At 38.0% G+C, this 15,330-nt stretch overlaps 1 protein-coding gene across 1 annotated transcript in view; it reads left to right on the top strand.

Annotated features, from left to right (window-relative positions):
• The first annotated feature begins 13,885 nt into the window (after window positions 1–13,885).
• DKK2 (dickkopf WNT signaling pathway inhibitor 2) overlaps window positions 13,886–15,330 on the top strand; it is a 107,107-nt gene continuing 105,662 nt past the window's right edge. Inside the window, exon 1 of the mRNA XM_007999470.3 lies at window positions 13,886–14,995. Within this exon, the coding sequence (XP_007997661.1) occupies window positions 14,774–14,995 (222 nt within the window). The 5' untranslated portion in view covers window positions 13,886–14,773. The remainder of the gene's footprint in view (window positions 14,996–15,330) is intronic.

Below are 15,330 nucleotides of genomic sequence, written 5' to 3'. Positions count from 1 at the left end.
TTTTTACCTATTCAAGTAATATAACCCTTGAATATAGGTATATCTTAACATTTACATAACTTAAACAAAAATAGAAATAAACTATAAAATATTTAAATAATAGTGAAATGTATAAAATTAAGTTACTTTTTACCAATTCCCTTTTTCTCAATTTTAGCCTTCTCCTTTGTTCTCTGGAACAGATTCCTAAGAGAGGGATTTTTTACTGAGTCAAAGAGCAAATGCATGTATAACTTCACTAGATAGTGAAATTCCTCTCCATATGAAGTGATGCCATTTTGTATTCTCACTAGAATGTATAGAATGTGTAAGGGTGCTTGTTTTCTCACAGCCTTGCTACAGAGATATGGTCAAAACTCCAAAAAAATGGATTTTTGCAATCTGATAGGTAAGAAATGGTATATTGGTGTGATTTTAATTTGCATTTCTGTTATTATGTACCAACTTTTTTTTTTTTTCTATTTTAAAGAGATACTTAGTTTTGTTTCTTGAAACTTGCTATTCACCTCGCCAGGCTATTTTCTCTGTAAAGTTGTTGAACTTTTCCTTTTTCATTTTTAGAAGCTCTTCATATATTAAAGATAGGCCGGGCGCGGTGGCTCAAGCCTGTAATCCCAGCACTTTGGGAGGCCGAGACGGGCGGATCATGAGGTCAGGAGATCGAGACCATCCTGGCTAACACGGTGAAACCCCGTCTCTACTAAAAAATACAAAAAATTATCCGGGTGCCGTGGTGGGCGCCTGTAGTCCCAGCTACTCCGGAGGCTGAGGCAGGAGAATGGCGTGAACCCGGGAGGCGGAGCTTGCAGTGAGCTGAGATCCGGCCACTGCACTCCAGCCTGGGAGACAGAGCAAGACTCCGTCTCAAAAAAAAAAAAAAAAAAAAAAAAAAAAAAAAAAAAAAAAAAAAAGATATTCACCATTTTTTCTTGGTATAAAATGCACATATCTTTCCTTTTGTCATTAATCTTTTAGCTTTGTTTGTAGTGATTTTTGCCATGAAAAAGCCATCTTCATAAAATCAAATTTTCCAGTCTTTTTCTTTATTACTATTGTATTTAAGCCGAAAGTAAAAGTGTGCTGGTTATGGAGGAATTTAATTTATAAAGGAATTCATCCATGTTTTCTTTTTACCTCTTGCATTGTTTTATTTCTTTTACATTTAAGTTCTTTATTCATTTGGAATGTGTCATGTTGCAGTGTGAAGAATAGATACAGTTTTAACTTTCTTCATATGTCTAGATAGTTAAACCAATACTTCAAAAAAATAAGTAACCATATGAGATGACAGTTATGTTAATTTGTTTCATTATTTTAGCCATTTTACTATCCATATGTATCCTATAACAACATGTTGTAAACCTCATATGTACCCAATAAGATTTGTTTTTTAAAAATCCATCTTTTTCCTCTACATATTTGAGATGCTGCTTCTATCATATACTAAATGTTCATATGCAATTAACTCTACTTCTGAGTTTTCTGTTGTATCATGTTGGTCTGTGTGTCTGTTTATGTGACAATAACAAAGTAACCTCTTTTCCTAAGGCTTCAATTTCTGGTTGGTGTATCTCCAGTCCTCTGACCAATACTCTTCTTTTTCAGAGTTTTCCTGATCCTTCTTCTTTACTCTCCCAAAAGATGTTTGTTCAATACATTAATTTTAAATAAACTTTCCCAGTTTAGAGAAAAAAGAAATATGATATATTTTTATTGAGATTATATTAAATTTATAAAGTAACTCAGGAATAATGGACATCTTGATGATCTTGAGTCTTCGACTTAAAGGACATTGTATAACTTTATGTTCACCTCAGGCTACTTAAAATTTTTTTCAGAAGTTTGGTAGTACAGTTACATTCATATAGATTTTATATACTTTGGGTTATGTTGCATTATTAGCTTTTGGCAATTGACATGAGGTCTTCTCTTCCATTACAATTTCTAATTTTTTTTTTTTTTTTTTTTTTTGAGATAGAGTCTTGCTCTGTCACCAGGCTGGAGTGCAGTGGTGTGATCTTGGCTCACTGCAACCTCGGCCTCGGGGGTTCAAGAGATTCTCCTGCCTCAGCCTCCCGAGTAGCTGGGACTATAGGTGCACACCACCATACCCAGCTAATTTTTGTGATTTTAATAGAGATGGGGTTTCACCATGTTGGCCAGGATGGTCTCGATCTCCTGACCTCATGAGCCGCCTGCCTCGGCTTCCCAAAGTGCTGGGATTACAGACATGAGCCACGATGCCCGGCCTAATTTCTAAATTTTAAAAAATAACTAAAGGCTAATAATTATTGGATATTAAGGTTTAAAACTGCTTCTTTAGTAAGTGCTGCTTTTTGAATTTTTCAGCTATATACTTATGTCAAATGTATTTTCCACATTTATACTTTTGTCAGATATATACTTATGCAAATAGAAATCGTTTACTTTATACCTTCTAGTTCTTATGGTTGTTACTTTTCTCTTGCTTAATTGAATGAATGTTACCTCTAACCAGTGCTCACAGAAATGGAGACTGTGAGCATTCTTGTCTGAGTTTCCCATTTAAACATTAAGTGATTTGCTATTAAGTGAAGATGCTAACTTTTGTAATGAGGTGCATGTATATATGCATTCATAGATTCCCATTTTATTGATTAATTTTTTAACATGAATAGCATTGGTTGAGTGTTGCCAAATGCTTTTTTTTGCATCTATTAAAATTATCAAATATAATTTTGTTCCTTAGCTCTATTATACTGATGGAACATATTAGTGTATTATCTAAACGTATATTTCTAAATAAGCCCCATTTAGTCACAGTTTATTGTTTAAAAAGGCTTTCGGATCTTCATTACTACTATTTTACTTAAAATTACCTCACATCAATATTCACAAGCAGATTAGTCTGTTAGTCTCTCTCATATAACTTGTTGCTGCATTTAGCCATTAGATAATACTGTGTTTTTCTCTGAAGAACATCATATAGTCTTAGTTCCACAGGTGACTTCATATTTATCACAGTCCCTATTCTTAACTGTAATATATTTTGGATTTTCTGACCTGAATTTATCCCTAGCCCTATCTCTGCCAATAAGTGACATGATTTATGGCTTCTTTCATTCAAAAAATGTGACTACTTAGGGAATTGTAATTCATCTAATGTTAGACTAAGTAAAATACAAGACAGCAGGTCTATAAAAGGAAGTAAAATATGAAATTCCAAAAATGGGTCTTTTAGTGGTAAATTGAGCATTGACAGAATTTTTTTAATTGATAAAATTTTAGATCTTTTATTAATCATCTTAAAGTCAGCTTGTTTTTCCTCTCTATGTCTTTAATTGCTCGGTGCCTTTTGTATCATTCCTTATTTCAATCTTGCCAATCATTATAGTTGTTTTAATGTTGTTTTCTGAACAATTTCCAAGGAGGGGCTTATGTAATAATGTTTTCTGACTTCTTGCATTCACAATCCATTTTGTCTGAAAACTGTTACGTGAAGATCAGTTTAGCTGGATTTGAAATTATTTGTTCACATTTTCTTTCCTTGAGTATCCTAAATATGTTACTTAATTGTCTTCTGATATAGAACGTGTCTATTGAAATGTTCTTTGTAAGTGATATGATCTTTTTGCCCACTGGCCAAAGGTTGTTTTTTTCAAGGTCAATAGTTCAGCTAGAATATGTCATGGTGTTGTCCATCCTGGATTTGTTTTCCCCTAAGAAAGTATATCAGTAGTTTGAAACGTTTTTGGTTTTGTTCTCATTATTTTAGAAAAAAAATTGATTATTGTGTTTAGTATTTGACTTGTTTCATTGCTTGGGTTTCTTATTTGGTGAAAACTATTATAAGTATGTTGGATCTTCTTTGTCTATCCCATCTATATTATTTCGTGGTTGAATTTTTTATCTCTTTACTTATTTCTCTCTAATTTTTCTCTTTCCCATCTTATATTTATCCTAAAGCATTATATGTGGCTTTTTTGTTCTTTCCAGTTTAATATTAATTCTGAAATCATTTTTCTTCTCACATCACTCTTCAAATCCTTTTTTCTTGAAACATATGATTGGAAAATTTCCAGTTATGATTTATAATGTTCTTTCATTGTGTAAATATATTTCTTAAAAATGTTATCATATTTTAAAATATTAAGTTACTGTTTATATGTATTCTCTGACATTGATTTATAGCTTGCCTCTAGTGATACTGTTTTGTCCTTATTTTCTTTTTTGTCATATTAGATATACACATGATTGGGCCACAGTCTCATTTGGTTGCCCAGGTTTAAGGTAAATAAGTTTTACTTTGCTATCAGAGAGATGGTTGGGCCAGAATAACTTTTCTAGTTTTACTGTTCTTGGCACCCCCTCTTCTATTGTTTTTATGAAGTGATTTTAAAAATGGTGTCACATTTTTGAGATCTGCTTCCTCTCCATCCTGACTTTCATTTAGATTTTTTTCTTTTGTCCCTAATTCCTTAGCCTGCTCAGTTTGGATTCAACTCCAAACAGTTTCTCCTCACCAGGGGCTTTGATCCTGGAATTAGGACCTGCAGAATCCATTTTCTTCTGATTTGGTCTACTGTTCTCAGATTGGCTGTGCTCTTTCCAATGAGGATCTGTTGGAAATTTGAGGATTCTCTTATTCTCAGAGCTCCATTGCTTTCCCTCAAACTTTCTTTTTTTTTTCTTTGAGATGGAGTCTCTCTCTGTCACCCAGGCTAGAGTGCAGTGGAATGATCTCAGCTCACTGCAACCCTCAACTTCCTGGGCTCAAGCGATTCTCCTGCCTCAGCCTCACAAGTAGCTGGGATTACAGGCGTCCGCTGACACACTCAGCTAATTTTTCTGTATTTTTAGTAGAGATGGGATTTCACTATGTTGGCCAGGCTGGTTTTGAACTCAAGTGATCTGTCTTGGCCTCCCAAAGTGCTAGGATTCCATGCCTGAGCCACCACACCCAGCCCAAACTTCCTTTTTTATAGTAACTGATATTATGTGGGCCTTGTAATTATTAGGGATTAGGCTTACCTTGTCGTCTAATTTTACTCTAGATGGTGTGTGTGTGTGTGTGTGTGTGTGTGTGTGTTGTGTGCTGGCATGTGCATTTTGGGGAATTGTTATCATCATCTCTTTTTCTGGTTTTACATAGCACTGCAGGAGTTAGAATAACTATGCCATCATGTATTCCCAGATTCTACCTTCAAATTTTTACCTATGAAAATTTTGAATAACACCGTCACCTCCTACCATTGTTTTGGGTCTGCTTTATTTGATGGTTTATTTCAAGCAGTGGAACAAGGTGTAGATTCAGGAAGATGTGATTGAAGAAAGAGCTTGCTGATGTAGTTTTTGAAAGAACAAGGACAAAACGTTGCTAACATAATTAGGGTAGTAGGCAGCCACAGCAACTAAAGGAAGGTAAGAATGGAAGTCCTTGGATTTTGTTGCATTTTTTTTTTCCAGGTAATGAGAGAAAGACAGATAATAAGGTGGTAGTAAATAAGATGAAAAAAGTGTTGTTAATTTCCAATGCATTCTGCACACTTGTGAGACCATTTACAATGTTGTGTACCTGCCTCTGTTTCTGAGTAGTTTGGAAGAGCTTTTACAATGCTACATGGGCACTGCATATGCCTTGACATAGAAAAATGGTTCCTTATCTACAAAGTTAGATAAGAGAAAACTTTCTGAATGTGTTTTTAGTTCAGTCAATCTAATATTTGAAGAGTGTTGCAACCTTTTCATGAGAGGAATAGGTGAATTTATTTATCAGTTCTCCTCTATTTAATAACACTGGTATAGGAAAGGCCATTAAATACCTTTCTCCAGAAAAATTACTTTGTAATAATCTCTGGCTCATCTCTCTTACCATAATAAGTGTCCATTACTGCCCTCTGCTGCATGAACTTGGACCTCTCAATATTTCCGACTAATAATCACTACAAGATCACTACTTAAAAAAATAATAACTATTACTAACCATTAACAGGAATTCTTTTGTTGTCAGAGAATAATACCATGATGGGTTGTGTTTTCCATCCTCCATATATATAGATTTACTTAGAGGAATTCCTTAGAATGGTTTCCTTAGAGACATTTTTAACATTAAATAGTCCCTGAAACAGAAAATTGGATATGATTGTGTCAGCTCTATTCAGGAAGTATTTCACAAGTGAGTGACAGATATCATCATAATAAGCTATCTTAAAATTAGCCATCTTAGGCAGTATCTACACTTGGCTAAAGAGAATGAAGAGTTTGGACTGTAACATATATAACTTTTGGTTAGAACTTGCAGCTGGGGGCTTTTTTAATGGACGACCTTCTAAAATTATGCTAACATATAGGAGGAAACACCAAGTAATTTAGTAAATTTGGAAGTGGTATTTAGAAGGCTGGAAATATAGCTTACCTTTTCATGTTAAAAAGAGTCCCTGTTTATAGTAATAGTTTATATATTCCTGACCTCAGTGGTAGCTACCTCCAGTGTTAAGTGGAGGGGTGAAATACATTGAAGATTATAAAACAAAAAGATGGTTTTCAAACTTCCAGTACTTCTATTAATACTGAGCATATTTATACAATACACTTTGATATATAAAAGGCAAATTGGTCAAAGGTTTGAGAGTTTCATTTTATTATTAATTTAAAAATACAGCATTGATTGGCATTGGAGAACAAGGCTAACCCAACAATTTCAGCTGTAACATATAAACAGCTATTATGTTCTTGGAGATACTGATTGTTCTTTAATATATACAAACGTTCACATACATTCTTGACAATAACAACCAAAATACGTTTTATAAATTTCAGGAAAAAACAACAAAAAAGCTAAAGTAAATTTGAGCTTATTCCAACTAGATTTCTTAATAACTTAAAAGACTAAGTGGTCAAGTGCACTTATATTAAAAGTGATTTCATTACCAGTTTCAATGAAATTAGATATCCCCCCTGTTTTTACATATTTAGCACTGCCTTGAATTAATTAAAGGTACTGTGATTCCAAGGAACTATTAACTTTCTGAGTAAATTAAACAAATCAAATTAAATAAATGGACAAATTAAGTTAGTAACAGAACAACTTGCTGATTGCTAGATCACTGTAGTTTTGATTGCTATTTCCTTTTCCTTTGATCTACGATGATTTCACTTTTCTATCATGTACTGATATGTTTTATTGTTTCCATCTTTCATTAACTAGGCACTTTTTAAAAATGTAGAAATGACTTTATCTTCTTGGCAAATTGCTTGTATTCTCTCTTCTCTTTTTCAGGGCCCCAGTGGAATCTTGACAATCACAGTCAGACTCAGTTGGCTGATTTCTAATTTAGCCATAAGTTACACAAAGAGAGAAAGTAAAAAAATGAGTATCATTAACACAGATCCAGAAATAAAATGGTAATAAAAATATTTAAATAATGTTTTCAAAATAAACATGTAACAGTTCTCTGTTGAGTTTAGGAACTCTGAGAAACTGCTATATGTGTTTTGTACAGAAATGTTACTGTTTTCCCAAGTGTTTCAATATGCAACTACATCTACAAATCTATCTATCTGTTATGAGTTGAATTTTGCCCCATGCCCTGCTGCCAAGTTCATATGTTGAAGCCGTAAGTCCTACTACCTTAAAATGTAACCACATTTGGAGATGAGTTCTTTACAAAGGCAATTAAATTAAAACAAAATTAAAGTAGGTCCTAATCCAATATGACTGGTTTCTTTATAAGAAGAGGAAATTTGAACACAGACCTAGGGATGACCACAGGAGGACACAGTGAGAAAGTGGTGACATATAAGACAAGGAGAGTCACCTCAGAGGAGCCCAAACCTACCAACACCTCGATCTTAGACTTATAGCCTCCTAAATGGTAAGGAAATGCATTTCTGTTGTTTCAGTCACCAAATCTGTAGTATTTTGTTATGGAAGCCCTAGAAAGCTAATATGCCATCTGTAGCAGAGGGCCTTTTTAAGTTCTCTGCTTTATAAATATTAAGGCCCAAGAGTTTTACTATATTAGGCGAAGCTGCAATACATGTAGTCATGTACTTATATTTTTGGTGTCCTTTGCAACCCTTTGCCAAGTGATTTATTTTAGCTGCTTCAGAGGAATCTGTGTTGGGGTATGCTACAAGGGTGAAATGGCACCTCCAGTTTTTTCTGATGGATTCCCCTTTTCTTGTGTGTCCTCCACATTATTGCCATAACTGGACATCCATTACTGCAAGTGGAGACACACTGTCCTGCAAGCTACTCTTTACTCAGTATTATTTTAATACTGGACTGTACATTCATTATCTTAAAGGGATGAATTATGGCATACAAATAAGAGACACTATATGTAAAGTGTTCAACAAACCTGGCACATGTAAGGCATTCAATAAATCTGGTTATTATTATTACTTTTATTATTGCTGTATATTCCAAGCCAGTTACCTGTAACATTCCTTAAGCTGACTGAAGCATAGTATCTTGACTTTCTTATATCCCAAACCATTTCTGATCCTGGGCATTATAATTTATACCTAGAATGTCAAAAAGTAGGATCTATTACAAACTAATCTTCCAAAGATAAACTAAACACATTATTTATTTTCTGTTACCAAGCCCAGTGGTGTTTCAAAGACAGATTTTTGAGTTGCCTCTTGAGAATCTATTTCTTTATTATTTGCAAATAGTTGTTCCATTATTTTTAGTCTGCACCATAGTTTATTTTATGTGTGGTATGAGTATAGTTAAATTTTTGCCATATTCTTTAATCATAGGTTCAGATAATTGATCAGGAATAAACATATGGTACAATGAATGGATTAGCTACCCTGCCTTTTCATTTTTAATGTTCCCTACTTCAAATGACCAAATCATTTCTGACTAAATAAATTGCCATATATTTAATAGTTTCCCCACTTGAGTAATGTTCATTTTGGAAATTTTCTGTAATACTAACAGGGTAGAAATAAGTCTATCATGTATTTGGCAGGTTGACGGCTCACAGAGTATTTTGCCCAGTTCACTGTGGCTGCTAAATTGGATCAGTTAACAGTTGATTAAAACCAACCAAACAACAAACACAATCCTTTCCCAAATAAAAACAATAACAAAAACAGGCACTTAAAAGTTAACTTTGATCCAAGAGCTGGATCCCTCTCCTCTGAAATCTTGTTAAAAAAAAAAAAAAAAAAAGCACAGTTCTCAACTTACTTTGAGACCTCAGCAGGACCCTAGTGAGCCAAAAGGAACAGAATCTGAAAATCCCTGGTCTAGATTATGTAAATGTTGTTTGTTTTGTTGCTCATCAGGATGAGATTCTTTGGAATTTAACCTCACTCAAGAATTAAACATATGATGCGTTCACTGCCAAGTATTACTTGGTACTTTAGTACTGTTTCAAAAGATGAATCTTGAAAAAACCTGCCAGAACTCAGCAGTGAGAACATACCAAAAAGGATATGCATTGTATAGAACTAACAAAAATTTTATATCATAAAGGAAAATGTTTCTTATTAAACATTTGATGATTTTTTTCTAATTCCACCTCCATCTATGGTCACATACATGCACAAGGCTCAGTAGAAGTCTTTATCTGCCTGAGTTTCAGATTATGTTATTTGCATTTTTTTATTGTTTGGGTTCAGGCTCAAGGGGAAATATCTGTTCAGTAATCCTCTTTCATTTAAGTGGCAGCTAAAGTATGGATAAGATGACTAACTTGTTAAGGTTCAAAAAAGAAGCTGTTGGCTGAGCAATTGTTTCAGATTGATTTACTGTGAAATCTTCAGACCCATTTCACTTGCGCATGTTTGTGTCAAGCATAGCTAGTGATTCAAATGTAGGTGATGAGATCTTTTTTATTAGCTGGTCCTGCTGTCCATGAGACCTTGTCAAGATTGCATCAACAACTGAAATTAATGCAGGAATCAAATAGGAGATGCAGTTTTTTCGTATCTGATATGAAAATTATTCCCATCAAGAAACACAAAAAGTTTTCACAATATCAATGCAAGCTTATGTTTGTTACCAGGTATTTAAAATTAGTTTGCAGCAACACAAGAGACTGTTGTTCTTAGGCAGAGGAGAAACATAAAACTCTCAAAGTATGAGTATTACTAGGCTACAGAGCCAGGTAGCTTGGTTTACTATGGATAGGGAAAACCCACATAATCTTATTTTTCAGATCCTTAACATCTATCAAGGTCCAACAACACATTAAAGATTTTCATGTCTATTCTGTGTGTGCAAGATAATTTGGGGTACTGTGGGACCTACCAAAGAGAATCTTACTTCCCAGGTTTGCTATTCTGTTCTTACTTACCTAACATTACCATCACGAGGGTCATTTCTTTGGGTCCAACAACAAATGTAGGAGTATTGTCTCTCTGAACACCATTAAAATGTGCATATAAATTCTGAAGGAAAAAAAAGAACTCTGGGGGACATATTTGATCATTTGTATTCCCAAAGTCACATGAATTCAAGCCAGCTTGGCTTGAATTCGAGTTGCAGATGTCTTGTAACAGATTGAACTCGGAGACTGGCATAATTCAGCAGCAGATGAGAATAGAGAAAGACTCACAGCAGCAACTTCTGAGAGGGGCTAGAAGCAGATTTTAGTAAATCAAGGTGTCTACAGAGCTCCAAGCCCCTTTAGATGGAAGGCCCCCACTCATTCACCACTGTGTCCTCAGGGCCCCATACCTGCTTCTGTATGGGGAATTCATGAACAACTGATAAAAAGGCTATTGTAGAAAGTATTCTCTAATGCAGGGAGAGAGCTAATGGGATGAAAATTAGTAAGCTGCAGTAAACAAGACTAAGGTGACAAGTTATATACTTAACTTACCTTTGGGACTAAGTATTCAGAAGGAATCCAGGATCCAGAAACAACTTCTGAGAAAGTAGTGGCTTTTCTGTGGAACGAAAATGGCCCCACAGCTAGAGGAGTAAAGATAAGAGGGAATGTATGGCCAAAGGAAAAAATGTCCATTAAGGTACTTTCTTCTGGACAGGGGGGTTGTACATCCTGCTTTTGTACAGTCTTCTTTTTAAATATCTACTCTTTAGTTATGTTATTGCAAATGGCATAAAAATCTCCTTTCCCAAGTAAGATATGAAGCTTTTGTCTTTATACTTAGGAAAACACACAAGGGAAAAACACATGTGGTGCTATGACAGTAATCCAAAGGATTATGTTTATTTACAGTTAGTTGATTTTGTGTATGCATATCTACTTGTCAACATATGGGTCATGTATGTTTGTTTCTGACTGTCAAAAAAATTTACAGAAAGCATTTGTGTCATGAATGAATTAGTTTTTGACTCATTTTTAGCCTAAGGCATAATTGTGTGTATTTTAGCTTTTGATTCTATATGTCTGATTTTGTTCTATATGGAAGAATGTTTGTGTGAGTAGATTTTATGCCGACTTTCAATTTAACTGTATTTGTAAAAAAATTGCTGTTGGAACTTGTGGGGTGTTGAATGAGCCCCTGAGATAATGTCTTTAGGTTGGTACTCAGAACTGAGAGTAAATGTGTTGTGCTTGATATTTCTTTTCTGTTTAACAGTACATATGAGTAAAGTTAGGCCTGTGTATGTGGGATATTATTTTATTTAGAAGTAAAGAAAGAAGGAAGTGACAGAAACAGGCAAAGCATCTTCACATTTTCTCATGGTTCATTTGTGTTTGTTCTTCAACGTATGGTCAAAGTCTACACCCTTCCAAGTGAATGTAGAGCGATCTGTTGCCTACATGTTTAGCTTTTATCTTTTCCTTTTGCTCTAAGCTACTTTTCAGAAATATTTAAACCAGTAGATTCCTAAGTTAATTTTCTCAATTTCTGTCATGCTTTCTGATTGGCAAACCCAGAATGAAGGCAAAAGATATACTCTTCCGTAAAATCTAAGCTCGAAATCCTAAGTAATTTATTTATAGTGTAAGGACCCCTCTCCTTGCCTTTTATTAGTGCCTAAAATGCCTCACTTAACTTTATAAACTTACAGATTTATTACTGGTCATATATAGATGTTAAATGTTCTTACTACAATAATATTACATGCGTGTGTATATATATAAATACATATATACATTGTACATGTATATAATGTCACACACATATAAAGTTTATGTCTATATAGCATGAGATCTACCTTCTCAATAAGTTTTTAAAAGTACAATGCATTATTGTTGGCTACAGGTACAATACCATATGGCAAATCTCAAGAGTTTATTCATCTTGATTAACTGAAACTTTGTGATCATTGATATAGTAACTGCCCATTCTCCTCTCCTTCCAATCCCTGGTATCCACCATTCCAACCTTTGATTCTATGCATTTAACTATTTTAGGTAACTCCTATAAGTGGATTTGTCTTTCTGTGATTGATCGTATGATGTCCTTCAAGGGTCATCCATATTGTTATTCGCGGCATATTTTTAAAGCGGGGTGGGGGGGGGGGAACCCACACACTAAAATGTGAAAAAATCTCTATCTTAAAGAAAGGAAATTCAAAAGATAAGAACACATGCCAGAGGGTGCAAATTTTAATCCCCATTTGCTTGTGTATTAAAAAAAAATTCTGAAAATGAAGAATTTCAGGGCAGACAGATTCATAGGTCAGGACTGAGAAATTTGCAAAACTGGAGCTGTCTGGGAGAAAATAGCTCTAAATCCACACTTTAGAACTCTGCGTTGTTTTGGGGAAAATAAGAGTCACTAACATTCTCACTTAGCGACAAGTTTAATTCCTACTCATGGACATGCGCCAGGATCAGGTGTGAAAGCTGTGAAATCTAGGTCCAAAAATTCTGAAGAGGATGCTGCTAGTATCCTCCCCTGGCGGCCAGCAGCCTTCTAACTTCAAGTTGTGGCTCAATGCTTGGATTTCTCTGCTCCTGAACGTTAGTGTCTGCGAAAGAGAAATGCAACAACTTTCGAACAATCCCTTGCTGTGCTTGGGAAGTCTCGCACTTGGTCACCAGACATCTCCGAACTCCGCGCTTGTCTCCTGCAGCACTTCCGTGGCTAGCTGAACGGCTGCCACTGGCGCCCCCAAGCGCCAGCGCGTCCCAGTAGTTCCCGGAGCCGCCTTCGACCTTCAACCGAAGGGAATTGGACCTGGAGAGCCCCGGGGGCTGACAGGAATGACTTCTCTTGTAATTTCCAGGGGTTAGAAGGCAGGAAGCCAAGGGAGACAGGATCTCAGAGTCTCCCTGCCCCCGTTCGTTCCTATCTGGGATTTTCTTTTCGCAAAAAGAGCAGTTGCCTGGCATGGTAAAGATGCTCAATCGAGCTGTGAGGTCCAAACTCTCGGAGCGTACCCAGAGCACCCCCTTCTTCCCAGTCCCTCAGAGACATAGACATATGCTACGTGTGCGGCGGCGCCCGGGTTCAGAAGGAGACTAAAAATACCCAAATCGAACAGGCTCATCTTTTCCTCTCTTTGGTTTGCCCCTTTCCTTCCAGATCCTCTATCCGGATCATTGGCCACCCCCAGGCGCACCTATACGACTCCAGCTTCACACACTCCCTGGGAGGAACAGGCTAAAACCAAACGTGAGCGCACAAAGAATACAATTCTAATGAGCAGTTGCGCAGATGCTCACTTTTCTAAAGCTTCCATAGGGTTTTTCCAGCTCTCCCCGCAGAGTCAGGGGCTGAAGAAGGGTGGGAAGATCTAAGGAAGGGTGGCGGCGATCACGTGGTGGCAGCTTGCCCCTCTCGGTTTCCACCTTTGCCCTCCGCCTGTTTCCAAAGACCCCTCCAACCCCTGGAGTTGTTGGCAGGAATTAGGAGCCCCTGTGTTCCACTCACCCCATGGAAAAGCTATATCCCCCTTTTCCAGCAGTTGTGGGGTGGAGACAGAGCGGGAGGATGAGGAGGAAAAGCTGGAGTGGAAGCCGCAGAAGGAGAAGCAGCACGCGGAAAGGAGGGGGGGAGGAAGCGGTGGGGGGTGAGAGAAAAGTTTTCACTCTTCGTCACTCTTGAATTGGGGGCGGAGGTAAAAAAAAAAAAAAAGAAAAAAAAAACTCACTGTGGGAAGCTATAAAAAGCAAAGAGGGAGGGGGAGAGAGCAGAGAGAGCGAGCGGGAGCCCGCGGCGAGCGTAGCGCAAGTCCGCTCGCCTGGCGTCGCTGCGCTGGCAGCGGTTTTCTGTCTCTTGTGAGTCAAGGGACTACGCTTCGGGGCAACTGTGAGTGCGCGTGTGGGGGACCTCGGTTCTCTTCAGATCTCGAGGATTCGATCCGGGGACATCTCCTGATCCCCTACTATAGCGCCTGCTAACTTTGAAAAGGAGCATTGTGTCCTGCAAAGTTTGACACATAAAGGATAGGAAAAGAGAGGAGAGAAAAGCAACTGAGTCCGAAGGAGAAGGAACTGGTGCGGGCCTCCTGATCAATTAAGAGGAGAATTAAACCGCCGAGATCCCGGCGGGACCAGGGAGGTGCGGGGCAAGAAGCAACCGAAGCGGTGCGATCCACAGGGCTGGCTTTTCTTGCACCTTGGGTCACGCCTCCTTGGCGACAAAGCGCCTAGCCTTTGATTGCTTCCAGTTATTGCAGAACTTCCTGCCCTGGTGGAGAAGCTGGTCTCGCTTGGGTTCCGCTAATTTCTGTCCTGAGGCGTGAGACTGAGTTCACAGGGTCCTGGGTCCCCGAACCAGGAACGGTTGAGGGAACACAATCTGCAAGCCCCCGCGACCCAAGTGAGGGGCCCCGTGTTGGGGTCCTGCCTCCCCTTGCATTCCCACCCCTTCGGGCTTTGAGTCTTCCTGGGGAACCCTTCGCCTGGAGATGGCCGCGTTGATGCGGTGCAAGGATTCGTCCCGCTGCCTGCTCCTACTGGCCGCGGTGCTGATGGTGGAGAGCTCACAGATCGGCAGTTCGCGGGCCAAACTCAACTCCATCAAGTCCTCTCTGGGCGGGGAGACGCCTGCTCAGGCCTCCAATCGATCTGCGGGCATATACCAAGGACTGGCATTCGGCGGCAGTAAGAAGGGCAAAAACCTGGGGCAGGTAGGAAAACCCTCAAACACACTCTTCAGACAGGAGAGGCAGGGGCCAGCTCTCTTGGGCTAGCAGTTTGCCATTGCATCCCCAAAAATTCGGAGCATGGTCCCAGGTATAGAGAACAGACTGCTGGGGAGGGATTCCCCAAACAGGGTCTGCGTGGATGGGGGGTGTCTGGGTGGCTGCTGGTCCTGCACTGCACGGAGTGAACGGGTTAGGATTCGGTCTCACCTTTGCATTGGGGCGTGGGCACGTATCAAGATCTAGTGCTTTCCTGTGGAGAAAGTGGTCAGGATGGTCCTTCCATTTAACACTGTGATCAACTGACGAAGATGTTAATA

Source organism: Chlorocebus sabaeus, chromosome 7 (genome assembly GCF_047675955.1).
Source record: "Chlorocebus sabaeus isolate Y175 chromosome 7, mChlSab1.0.hap1, whole genome shotgun sequence".
Lineage (NCBI taxonomy): Eukaryota > Metazoa > Chordata > Mammalia > Primates > Cercopithecidae > Chlorocebus > Chlorocebus sabaeus.
This window is presented reverse-complemented; position numbering and strand designations above follow the sequence as displayed.